Genomic DNA, 13760 nt, shown 5'->3' with positions numbered 1-13760 from the left:
TTAATGGTCCATTTTGTTCTGCCTTTTGCTTCTCATAAGAGCTGCATTGACATCTTTATTTTTCAAACTATAAATCAGAGGATTAAGCATCGGGACAGCAGCAGTGTTAAACAGAGCAAAAACTTTCTTGGCATCCAAGTTTCTACCTAGGTTTGGAGACAGATATTGACTGAATAGCGTAGTGTACAGCAGTATGACAACTGTGAGGTGAGAGGAACATGTGTAGAAGGCCTTAAGTCGGCCAGAACTAGATCTAATCTTCAATATGGAAGCTATTATAAAAACATAAGAAGCAAATGTGAAGAGAAACGGAATGAACATCATAGGACCCAAGACTTCTATAAAGAACAGGGTTTCCACAAGTCTAGTGTCATCGCAAGTAATCTGGGTCAGAGGAACAATATCACAAAAGAAGTGGTTGATTTCATTAGTTGTGTAGCAAGAAAAGCTGTATACTACTCCAACTGGCGGAAGGACTTCCAAAAACGCAAACAACCAGCAGAAAGCAGCCAACAAAACACATGTTCTTGGATTCATAATAATGTGATAATGCAAAGGTTTACAGATGGCCACATATCGATCATAACTCATGGCTGTCAGTATAACCAGCTCAAGAATCTGTAATGAGCCAAACATATACATCTGTGCCATGCAGGCAAAAAAGCTGACCGTCTTGTGACCAGTGATAAAATGGATGAGGATCTTATGCTGAGACACGGTAGTACATGAGATGTCTATTACAGACAAGTTTCCAAGAAAAAAATACATGGCTGTATGAAGTTGGGGGTCTCGGCAAGCAATAAGAATGGTTAGGTTACCAGATAAGGTGATGAGATAAATGATGAGGACCACAAGGAAGATAAGAAGCCGAAGGAGCGGGTCATCTGATATCCCTTTAATGATGAAATAGTTTATAAACGTGTGATTTATGTACATTTTCAGACAAAAGTTCAGAACCTGAAACTGGAAAAACAAAAAGAAATCAAAACACCTGTACAGAGTTGGTGAAACTCTAAAGCTGTGCTCCAGGAAATCAACTGAGAATACAGACAAATGCAGAGAATACAGACAAAAGACATATTGTATAAGAGAGCTGTCATACCTGGAAAAGGATTTGTATTTTTGTTCATCAAGTATTAAGATTTACATATCACCACAATACCTGGGCAAAAGCTGATGCCAGTTAAAATTTAGTTACTTCTGCACTGCTTGCATTACCAAGAAAACTCATTTAATAAAGTATTAATAAATAGAGAGTTCAAAATGTGTCTTTTTTATATGTGCTTGGAGTTCAGCTTTAAAAACCAATGTCAAATGTATTCTTTGTCTATTATCAGGCAGGCCAATTTGATTGTGCCTCACAGTTCACATGATGTGATGTTGTATAGGATAACATGTCATACCAAGGGTCCTGTTTTCAGGCTCACTGTCTGAGTAGGATGAGATTATGAAATCATGACTATGGCCCTGCCTCTTATCTTTATTTTATGATGACTGTTCAGCATTTCCAAAAATTCTAGTATGTTTCAGCAAGTTTCTGTAATCTGGTCTATTAGATTGGCGGTAATTTTCACTATTACTCAGGGGGGAGATTTAACCTCTAAACCTATAAAGGAGCTCAAAAGAACAGTGAGGTCCATCAGAAAGTTTAAGTGGGGCATTATATGCCGATGAAATGGTTGTTTATGGAGGTACTATTCTCAAAAAGGATGCTGCACAGACCTAAAGACTCTAGCATGGGATTTTTTTCTACTGGCACTGTTAATGTTACAGGAAGGAATGCTATTGGTGGGACAGCTCACTGGATGGATATTAATGGACTAAGGTCTCATTCACACGTCTGCACTGTAGGTTCACATCACAGAACCTGTACATAAACCACATGGTGGCCTCTGTATTGTTTTCAATATCACCATTCTCACTATTTAAATTTTATGATAAATCCTGCTTACTACACTTTAGTTGCAGTCTCCAGAAAGCACATTTTGTGTAAAAACAAATACTGAACTCACAGTCCATACATGTTATTTGCTGTTTACCCTATGCAGATGCATTCAAATCCAGAAAGTATTCCACCTTTTGGAAAATGCCTACAGAAAACATATTAATAAAAGGCAAGAAAAAAAATAATTGCTTTAAAACGCACTACAGAACTAGAAACCTGCATATAAATTTGCGATTTTGCAATGTTCTTTCAATTTCAAACATAAAATACATGCATGTGTTTATCCCCAAAATTATAGCTAATAGACTAAACAATACCCTAAGACTTTTTGGAATTCATACTTCTACGATTTTTTTATGGCCCTATGACTTTTTGTTACACCTCTACACAGCTCTGTACTGTATTCACTTTGCAGTGTGGTCAACAGATAAAATATTGGCTGCTTTGTGTGTGGATAGCTTTTGGAATGCACTAATAGATAAAAAAAAAAAAAAAAAAAAAAAAAAACCATTATATTGAGTTCTAGAACATAAAGATATGGCACAATTGTATTTTTGAGCATTTTGAGCACAAACTGGGCATTGCAAAAAATGCATTTCAATTACTTTAATCACTCTTTCCATCTGTAAACCATTTAGGGACTTGCATAAGTGCAAAACATTGCGTAACTGCAATTTCTGCTTCAAATAACAATTAAACAATATATACATAAATACATACTGTACATATATAAATACACACATACATATATAAATACTGTGTAAGATGATGTTCTATTAGAACTTCCAGTGTACCCTAATTGGGGTTTTTCCTTTAATATTAACTAGGAAAAAAATGTGTTGTTTTGCAAAATAGGGACAACGTATCATCTGTGAGCAGGTTAATGAAATTCTCCCTTTGAATGCAGCTCCTTGTAGATGTGTGAATATATATAGCCTGCAGTGATAACAATCCCCTTAACAATCCCTTGTTGTTTTTGGTCTCTTAAGAGCAATTTGATTTGTAATTATGACTTGGAATGCATTACTGTTGCATATAATCAAATCAGGTGTAATGTTTACCTTTTAAAAGACAATTTATTCGGCATCATAACCAAAAAGTAAACTCTTTCAGTGGACTACTATAATGCAAAGGAAAAATAGCAACTGAGTCTAAAATGGACCTATCATCGGGTATATATTTCATGTTGAAGTGAATATCAAGGGATAAAAAAAACAAAACAAAAAATAATATCGGCATTACATCTCCGTAATGCATACACATTTCTCGAAATGTTATCCATTTAAGAACCCAAAAAGTACCAAAAAACACCTGCTAATCTGTCAGAAATACACTTAGGACTTAACCACTGGACTGGTCTGGACTTTTTGATCCCCTTCCAGTCATGGCCATATTTCAGATCTCAGTACTGTCACACTTTGGATGGCGATTACTCAGCCATGCAACACTGTACCCAAATTAATTTCATATAATTTTTTGAGACAGATAGAGATTTATTTTGGTGGTATTTAACCTTCACTGGGTTTTTAATTATTAGCTATATAAAAAAAAAGCAAAAGCTTGAAAAATTTTATAAAAATACATATTCTTAGTTTCTGTTATAAAAATGTTGTAGCCTAGAAATAAAGACACCCAAATGCTGGTGAGGAGAGGCAAGCCTGTGCCACTGTTTATTTTACCAATTTGCGCCTGATTTTTGGAGAGGCGAGCATGCTGATTACACAGGTGTGGGCTGGGTTCATAATAGACCCAGGGATAGAGCTCGGGGCTCCACCAAACAGGTTTGTGCATGGGAATGAGGAGGACTTCCATCCTCTCTAGGAGTCAGAGGCTGCATGGGGAAGCCAGAGCATGCATGTCTGCAGGAGGCAGATGTAGTGAGCAGGGAGGAGCTGATCCTGAGCAAGCTATAAGAGAGCTTTACTGAAGGATAACTTTGTGTTGATCTGAGGAGCAGACCTAGGGCCTAGGCGTGAGGTCTGAAACAGCCATGTGGCAAGTGAGTAAGCCAGGAGGCTGAAGTATTGTGCAAGTTACAGTAATGGTGGAACCCCATGCATGGGAAATTGCTGTCATTTATGTGAACTTTTCCATTCCTTCAAATAAAAGTGGGCTGCCATGCCCTTAAAAACACAGTTCTGGACCGGTGCAACTTCTTAAAAATGCATGCAATGCTTAAGTCTAATCACCCCCATCATTACACTGGACAAGTCATTTATATAAAAAATAAAAAATTCCCTCGAAATGTCCTTTATTGTAAATACATCACATATTATGTCATCCAGCAATGCAGATCCACATCAATCACAATGCCCAGTAGAAAGCGGCCTATTGAAAGAATAAATGCAGCCACAAAGACACATCTTGTTCGTTCACTTTTCACCCGCTAAATAGAAAGTCAGACAAATTACATGTTGTATACATGTTGTATATATGGACAGGACCATATAAATAATACCGCTATTAAATGATGTTTGGCACCTGCTGAGCGCCCAAATAGCCAAATTTTAGGTTAAACAAACAGCGTCTCCTCTCATGCCTTGGTACCCCCTAGTAGAATAATTCCCCGGCTGGCCCAACTCTCATGTACATGCTGCCGGCCAACAGCTCAGAACCCTTTCCTTAGGCTCTTTGCTCATCCACTTCCACTCCCAACAAAACACAGCAGCAGCCCTGAGTCATGTCTCCAAGCTCCTGGCTTCTCTATCCCATCAGTGGGATGACTATAGTCGGCAGCCATCCAGAGTTCTCCCTCCCTGTTGATGAGGGCAGGCTTCCTCCAAGGCTGCTGCTCCAGCCATTCAAAGTGTATCTTTGCTCCTGTCCCCCTGCACTGTCTATTATGAGCAGGGATGGAGCAATGAGCTGTGGCTGGTGAATTTGTTCTTCTAGGCAGCCTAAAGGACAAAAAGAATATGTTGGGTGCTTGTGCCAAGGGATGGGCCCCCAGTTAGATGTAGAGAAAGCAGTCTACATAGGTAGTCAGGACTTCTAGGTTACACAATGTTCCTGTGCTATCACAAAGGGCAGCTCTGACAGGCAGAAGCAAGAGTCCCGCTGGCGTACAAGGAGAGAAAAACAGGCGCCGCTAAGTGTAGCAATAAAAATGTATTTGCATGATATTAATACAAACTCACATGGAAGTAGATGCTTATCCTCATAGCTCCCGAATCCCTTCCTGTGTGTGGCGCTTCCGCCCTCAGGCTGACCAGCAGCCAGGAGATGACGACACCAGGGGAAGCCAATAGATGCCAATCTTACAATGGGGCTTTGGGAAACCCGCTATATTTGGAACAACAACCCTTATACTCCACATATAGTTTTCTTTGGTCGTTATATCGACGATATCCTTATTATTTGGGAGGCCTCTGTAGTTGATAAGTTCGTAACTCACTGTAAAAAAAAATGACATGGGCCTCAGCTTTACTTCAGTAGTGGACAGGGACCATCTAGCATTTCTGGACTTGGATTTACATCATGAAAATCAGCTGTTGTTAGCAAAAAATTATACTAAGCCCACAGCTGGAAATTCCTTGTTACACTATAAAAGTTGCCATCATCCGTGTTGGTTAAACAACATTCCCGAAAGGCCAATTTTGTAGGCTGAGACATAATTGCACTAAAAGTTCTGACTATGAGGAACAAGGTGAAGTCTTGAAGAAAACGTTTTTGGACAAAGGCTACCCCTTGGACCTCATCGAGCAAGCATATTCCCATTATATCATGCCATCACATACAATGGGTAGGAAGTCTAGGGGAGACAACAACACACAGATGAGATTTACCACACAGTTCCATAATCGTCATCGCCAGATGGAACAAGTAGTAGGTAAACATTGGCCTCTACTACTTCAGGACCCACATCTCAAATTACAGCTCCCTAATAAACCCAAATTCACATACAGGGAAGCCTCCAATATTAAGGCTAAAATTGCCCCCAGCAAACTAAAAACTAAAAAACAGCAGTCGCCTTCTTTGCTATTTTTTTAAATTGCTGGCATGTATCAATGCCGGAAACCGTTGTGCTTGACTTGTCAATTTGCCGCACATGGCCAAAAAGACTTCACTGTAAAGGGGACCACTTATGAAATTAATGAGTTCCATACCTGTTCCTCTCTGACTTTGTGGTCTACTGTTTATCGTGTCAATGCGGTCTACAATATGTAGGCAGAACCATACATGTGTTGCGGGCATGCTTTGGTCAGCACAGACGGTATATACAAGAGGGCAAGGACATAGATAGTGTCCAGAGACATTTTCTCCATCATCATGCCAAGTCCACCAATGGCCTACGTGTGTGGGTGATTGAATCTATCCAGAAAGGTCTCCCTGCAGCAGAGAGGTTCAAGCGGCTCTGCCAGAGAGAGACGTACTGGATATATGCCTTGGACGTCCTTTCACCTGGGGGACTTAATGAAGAACTTGACGTCAATACCATTCTGTAGGGTGTTACATAGTTACATAGTTGGTGAGGTTGAATAAAGACAAAAGTCCATCCAGTTCAACCTGTGTAGATGTGTGTGGCTGTATTCATCTTGCATACCCCTGAATGTTCTGATCCTTGTGATGTACGTCTAAGAGTCTTTTGAAAGCCACCATACTACCCGCAGAAACCACCTCATGTGGTAGAGAATTCCACAATCTTGTAGCCCTAACAGTAAAGAACCCCCCACGTTGCCTGAGGTTAAAACGCTTCTCCTCTAATCGCATTGTATTCCCCGAGTTCTCATGCAATCCCTTCGACTGAACAGCTTTTTTTCTAAGCCTAGATCCCCATTTAGATATTTAAAAATTGCTATCATGTCCCCCCTCAGGCGTCTCTTCTCCAGGGAGAATAAATCAAGCGATTGCAGACGCTCCTCATTATCAAGGTCCTCCAATCCCCTAATTAGTTTAGTTGCCCTTCTCTGGACTCTCTCCAGCTCCAACACATCCCTTCTGAGGACTGGTGACCAGAACTGGACCGAATACTCCAGGTGAGGTCGGACCAGAGTTTTATAAAGTGGAAGGATTATAGTCTTATCTCTGGAATACATCCCTTTCTTTATGCACGCTAATATTCTGCTAGCCTTGGCAGCTGCCGCTTGACATTGCATGCTGTTGCCTAGTCTATCATCAACCAAGACTCCCAGATCCTTCTCCATTTTTGATTCTCCCAAGGGTTCCCCTCCTAACGTGTATTGTGCTTTTATGTTTCTAGTCCCCAAGTGTAAAACCTTACATTTCTCCACGTTAAACCTCATTTGCCATGTCTTTGCCCACTCCGTTATTTTGTCCAAGTCATTCTGTAGGATATCTGCTTCATGCTGTGCTGTTATTGCCCTGCCTAATTTTGTGTCATCTGCAAAAACTGATATTGAACTACTGATCCCGTCCTCAATGCTGTTTATGAATAAATTGAACAAGGTTGGTCCTAGGACTGAGCCTTGGGGGACCCCGCTTACTACCTCAGACCAGTCTGAGTACGCGCTGTTTATTACCACCCTTTGGACACGCCCTTTTAGCCAGTTCCGTATCCAAGAGCAAACCCTGCTGTCGATACCTGCAGACCTTATTTTATAAATTAAGCGCTTATGGGGAACTGTATCAAACGCCTTAGCAAAATCTAGGTACACCACATCCACTGGTCTGCCCCTATCTAGCTCACAGCTCACCTCCTCGTAGAATGTTAAGAGATTGGTTTGACAAGAACGCCCATTTGTAAACCCGTGCTGGTTACTACTGATGATGCTGTTGTCCTTAGCAAACTCTATGATATAGTCCCTTATCATCCCCTCCAGAAGTTTACATACTACTGATGACAGACTGACAGGCCTATAATTTCCTGGTATATGCCTCTGACCCTTTTTGAATATCAGAATCACGTTAGCTTTCCTCCACTCCCCTGGTACATCTCCTGTCCTAATACTGTCCACAAAGATCAGGAACAGTGGTCTGGATATAACCTTACTGAGTTCCTTGAGTACTCTCGGATGTACGCCATCCGGGCCTGGTGATTTGTTTGTGTTGAGTTTATCCAGCCTTTCCCTGATTTCACCCTCTGTTAGCCATAGTGGCAAGTCCTGTGTATTACTACTAACCATACAGTCATGGTCAGTGTACCCCTCCGATTCCTGTGTAAAGACTGATGAGAAAAAAGCATTCAGCACGGTTGCTTTTTCAGTGTCCTCTGTAACCATCCTCCCATCATTGTTAATTATGTGTGCAATATGCTCTGCCCTAGTTTTTTTGCTGTTGATATACTTAAAGAATTTCTTTGGGTTTTTTTTGCTATCCTCCGCTATTTGTCTCTCAAAGTCTATTTTAGCCATCTTGATTTTGTGTTTACACTTCCTATTTGCCTCCTTGTATTGGTCGAAAGCCAATACTGTGCCCTCTGATTTATATTTCCTGAAGGCCAATTTTTTTCCCCTAATAAGTTTTTTAACGCTCCGGTTTAGCCAGCCAGGTTTGGCTTTGTCCCTTCTAAATTTATTTCCCATAGGAATGCACTGCAAGATGCCTTTGCTTAATATGTTCCTAAAGCATTCCCATTTTTCCTCTGTGGTCAGGGATCCCAAGGTTCGGTCCCAGTTTACCCTTTCCATCAACAAGTACAATTTTGGAAAGTTTGCCCTTCTGAAGTTAAGGGTTCTTATGTTCCCCACTTGCCTTGCTATATTGTTATTTACGCTAAATGTGATCATCCTGTGATCGCTAGAGCCCAGGTTGTCCTGGACTCCTACCTCCGAGATTAGGTCTGGGTCATTAGTGATCAATAGATCCAGGATTGTGTTTTCTCTGGTAGGGGAATCCACCAACTGTGACATGTAATTATCCTGTAGTTCGCGATGTGTGTGCGTTTCATGATTTCATTCTATTATTATTATTAATCAATTTATATTTATTATTTATTAGTTAGTGCTTTTTAATAAAATGTGCTATGTTGGCGCATTGCTTTTTATTGCTTTAATAATTATTTTTATTTTATTTTTAATAATTTTATCGATCTGTTATTTTTCATTTTTTTTTTTTTTTCTGATCAGCTATTTATACACTGTACTGTGTGTTTTTATATTGTGACACTTTCACATATTAGTAATGTTTTTTGATTAGTCTTTTACATATGAGTAGTGTATTTTTATATATTTGTCACCTTTTTCTTATATAATAGTAATGACTTTGTATTAGTAATGTTTTCCTATTAGTAATGACTTTTTAATCATAATATACCAGTAATATGTCTATATATTAGTTTTGTAATGACCATGGCACCGGAACTCCTTCTGGTGCTGAGCGCTCCGCCCTCCGGTACCCCCTGCTGTTATTTCCGCTGCTGGTCTATATATGTCCGAGTCATGCGGGTCGCCCTAATCGTCTGGCGAAGGAGCTCTGTACGCATGCTCCGAAACACATTACGTCATCACTTGGAAGGCTTGCGGTTCATCGCTGCCTTAGCTTGATCCAGCTCCCTCTATTGGCCTCCCCTGGTGTCGTCATCTCCTGGCTGCTGGTCAGCCTGAGGGCGGAAGTGCCACACACAGGAAGGGATTCGGGAGCTATGAGGATAAGCATCTACTTCCATGTGAGTTTGTATTAATGTCATGCAAATACATTTTTATTGCTACATTTAGTAGCGCCTGTTTTTCCTCTCCTTGTAAGGCAGCCTAAAGGGGCTACTGACTGGGGCTACGTTTTTGTCATCTTTGTGTGTGTGGGAGAAGGGTATTACAGATATGGAAACAATTCTTCATTTAGGTGGTCCAAATTATTGACAGAAATAAAGAACTCCCTGAATTAAGGTAAAACATGTTTAATCATGGGTATCGCCTCCTCACCCCCTTATACTTACCTAAACCCGTTTTCGATCCAGTGCTGTGCCCATTTGTAGCAGTTTTCTCCTCTTCTGCCCACTCTCACAGGCTTTGCTGAGAGCGGCGGGAGCCATTGGATAGAGCCTGCAAGTGTCCCACCATAAGAAGCAGTGTGCCCCCAGAGGAAGCGGCTTCCTATGGTGGCACACTAAGAAGAGGTGGAGCCAGAAGCTCTAGCAGGAGACCTGAGTAGAGGAGGATAGGGGCTGCTCTGTGCAATACCATTGCATTGCGTAGGTAAGTATCAGATGTTTGCTATTTTAAAAGAAAAAACAAATTTGACTTTACAACCCCTGTTACGAAAGCAAGAGTTGAAAGGGAACATGACTGTACATGACCAATATGACGTAAGAATATTTTTCATCTGTTGTTGCACTTAAAACAACTTAAGAGTTGGTAATAAAAGATTCACAATCAAAGACAATGCTAACAGAAATGACAGAGGAACATAATAAGCCGAAACTTGCTTCAACATGTTAATGTAATTTAAAACTAATTTTCAATATTTTTAAATCTGTAGCTTCCAATAGACTAATTCCTGATGATCCTGTCAGGCACTTCGTGTTAAAGTGTGACAAGATTTTGTCCTTGTCATCCACAGTGGGATCACAATAGCCATATCAGCCGCATGGCTGTTATGAGACCTTGGATAGTATAAAAGGGCTAATCAGACCTCAAGATCATCAGCTAAGCATCTGCTAAACTGTCCTACCACCAATGATTTATTGCCATTCTAGCTTCTGTTACAGACTGAAATTAAACCTGAGTAAAAAAGGGATAGCTGCCCCAGGCCCAGTCATTGTTGTGGGCCCAAACCAGCTACCCCTTGGGTCCGTGCTGTCCACAAATATTTGGGTACCTCCACTCTCCAGTCAGCAGCACTGAGATCAAACACACAGAGCAGGCTGTGTGTGGATTCTTCTCCCTCACCCTACTACTTTCAGCAGCGGGTGGGAGATTAATAAAGCAGCAGCAGGGCTTGAGCAGCTTAAAATAAATAGCTGGCGCACAACGGGGAATAAAATATCACCAGGGGCTATACCAGTGGTACTAGACACACAAATGACCAGAGTGAATAATTATCAGTAAAAAGGACAATATAAAAGTCCATGTTTAGCAAAGGCCGGCGCCATGACGTAATCACGCTTGCGGAAGTGACGACGGACGTCATCTGAGTGTCCCTGGGACGAGTAAGTGCGGCAGTCACCGCTACAGCCTGTCTACTGTCACCGCTCGAGCCATCCTGATCCTTACCGGAGTGTGTTTTATGAGCTATTTTATTCATCACTTTTGTGAGTACCCCCCTATCTAGCGGTCTCATCCGATAAAAAATTTTCAAGTTACTGCACTTAGATTGGCGCCTGTGTTTTCTTCTACTTGAGCAGCTTGCAGAGGGGGACACTGTGAGTTTAAGGCAATTAGTGAGCAATAATATGGAACAGTTGCCTCTAGCAGTAACCTCTTGCAACCAATGGGTGAGCAGTAATGATGTACAGTAAACTCTAGCAACCAATGGGTGAGTGGTAATGATGTGCAGTACCCTCTAGCAACTAATTGGTGAGCAGTAATGATGTGCAGTAGTGATAAATGGGGTTTTAGTTTATGCATGGGTGGCAACCTGGATGCATGAAGTAAACAGTGTGCCACATCCTGATGGGAAATATGGAGACTGGATTGGAAATATGGACTTTATAGGCACATAGGTAAAAGGTATCAATATTTATTAATACATAAAAATGACATACAATTTAAAAAAGAGACAAAACATCAAGGATTTGGCATAGACCATATAACAAAACCATAAACCCTAATAGCAACCTTGGTCATATAGCTGAATCCCCTAGGGGAATAGTGATAAGATTACCATGAGCCCCTCAGGGGATGTTAGCGTGGCCAAAGTGCTATGTGGTGCTTATAGGAGTGTCAGCTCGACATGTTTCGCGGAGCTGCTTCTTCAGGACCATAACTCACCACTGGACAATATCAGAACTGGTAAGTAAAGTTGGTCGGTGCATGCAGTGTGGATCCTGCCAGAAGTACAATGTGGCCAATGAAGCTAATAGGTGGGCCTATAATTTTGGGTTTAATATCTAAAAGAGTCACAGAACGGAGGGCAATCCCATAAATGCATGAAGGTATCAGAGGTACTTATTGTTTGCTGGAAAAAAATACCATAAAATGGTAATATGAATCTGCTAGTTGATGCACAGTGCATACGCAAATATGGGTCATGAAAAGGCCAATGCCATGACCTTTCCTTCATTCTCTGCTGCCCCCCTCACTAGCTACAGACAGCTGGCAAGTGAGGCAAACTGAAACTTCATGCTGTGCCTGGTAGAAGAGAGGGCGCACTGTTAGGGAACGAAAGACAGAAATTTTAAAACCCGGAGCTATTTTTAAAAAATGTTATTCACATATTTTAAAAATTATTTTAGGTCTGTGGAGTACTTAAAACCCCCAATACATTGAATCTTTTCTGAAAGCAGACGCCATAGAGAATAAAATGTTGATAGTTTCAATTTTTTATGTTACACAATATTAGTACAACAGTTTATAAAACAAAAATCTTCAGTATAAAATACACTAAAGTTCCATTTTATAAATGCAATTTATTACCCCATTTTTTTTTTATTATTAATACCCCATTTTTTGATTAAATATAAAAGATTATAAAAGGTTGTGCTGAGTAAATAGATACCTAACATGTCAAATCTTAAAATTGTATGTGTCCATATAACAGTCAACTACTACAGTACCCTAAGCAATGTTTTAACCACTTGAGCTCCGGAAGGTTTTAAAGCCCCTACAGGTCATTCGTTTAGAGTTGCGCAGGAACTCTGGTGCATGTGTGGCACCAGGTGGTACTAGCTACATGTGTAGGTCAATTGACGTTTACCTATGTAGGTGACCCTAGCATGTGTTTTTGTGTGTGTTATGTGCCTCTTTAAATATTTTTTTTTTTTTTAAAAAAAATATTTAAAACTTTTTCTTTCTTTTTTTTTTAACATGACTTTATTGCCACAACATAGGGTTCCTATGTGATAGCAGAAAGGTGACAGGCACTCCTTATGAGACATCCGGGGGCTATTAGAGACCATCCTGGCTCCCTAAGGTGGCTGCCCAAGCTGCCTTATGTTGGCAGCGGCCCTGCACACACCCTCCCATACCCACCCTGCCTGAGTCTCTAATAATCAGCTGACTCTGGAACTGCGCATGTACTCTTCTCCTATCTACAGATATTTATGGACAGGAGAAAAGCACCATTTTTCTTACAAACTGTCTGTAACTGCCCATCTGGGTTTTGGGAACCCAGACTGTGACTGTTCCCATGTTTCCTGCTCTGCCTGTCTCCTTCTTCCCATGTCCCCTGCTCTATCCACATCTGACCATGTGTTCTATTTCATCCCCATCTCCTTTGCTCTGTCCCCATGTACTCCTCTCTGACTGCCCCCATGTCTGTATCTCTCTGTCTTGCTCTGTTCCTATGTCCCATTCTCTGTCCCCATTATGTCCTCCGTCCATTATGTGCTCATCTCTCCTGCTCTGTCCCTATGATGTACAGCCAGTGGGCTGTATAATAAGTGCAACAGACAGATGGTGAATATAAAGCCCTTTGCCCTACCTTCTAATGAGGCTGTGGGATCTCTCAGTTCCATTCTCACTCCTGTGCCTGCTGACCCCTCCCCCTGGTCTCACTCAGCTCCTCCCCAACCTCTCACAGTTGATCGGCGATTGTCTCCCTGCAGGAGTGATGTTTCTCCTACCGCTCAGGTGCAAGGGAATTGATTTTCATTGCTGGGGCTGGAGGAAGGGAAGCAGGTGCTGGGGATCAGTTGGATGTTTGGAAACCAAAGATCTTCTCTTCATCTGGAAGAGAGGAAGATGAGGGGTCGGGAGAGCAGCGACCAGAGTCCACAGGATAGAGCAGAGGCTGCAGCTAAAGTTCACAGCATTCACAGAGC

At 41.2% G+C, this 13760-nt stretch overlaps 1 protein-coding gene across 1 annotated transcript; it reads right to left on the bottom strand.

Annotated features, from left to right (window-relative positions):
- LOC309559798 (olfactory receptor 5AR1-like) lies at positions 1 to 936 on the bottom strand (the record flags this gene model as incomplete). Its single annotated transcript, XM_082263236.1, has 1 exon — positions 1 to 936. One exon carries the CDS (start codon positions 934 to 936, stop codon positions 1 to 3), a length of 936 nt encoding a protein of 311 aa, XP_082119362.1.
- Positions 937 to 13760: the final 12824 nt, after the last annotated feature.

This window comes from Pelophylax lessonae, assembly GCF_965119305.1.
Source record: "Pelophylax lessonae genome assembly, chromosome: 7".
In the NCBI taxonomy this organism is placed as follows: domain Eukaryota; kingdom Metazoa; phylum Chordata; class Amphibia; order Anura; family Ranidae; genus Pelophylax; species Pelophylax lessonae.
Note: the sequence above shows the minus strand (reverse complement) of the source record. Positions and strands in the feature narration are given on the sequence as shown.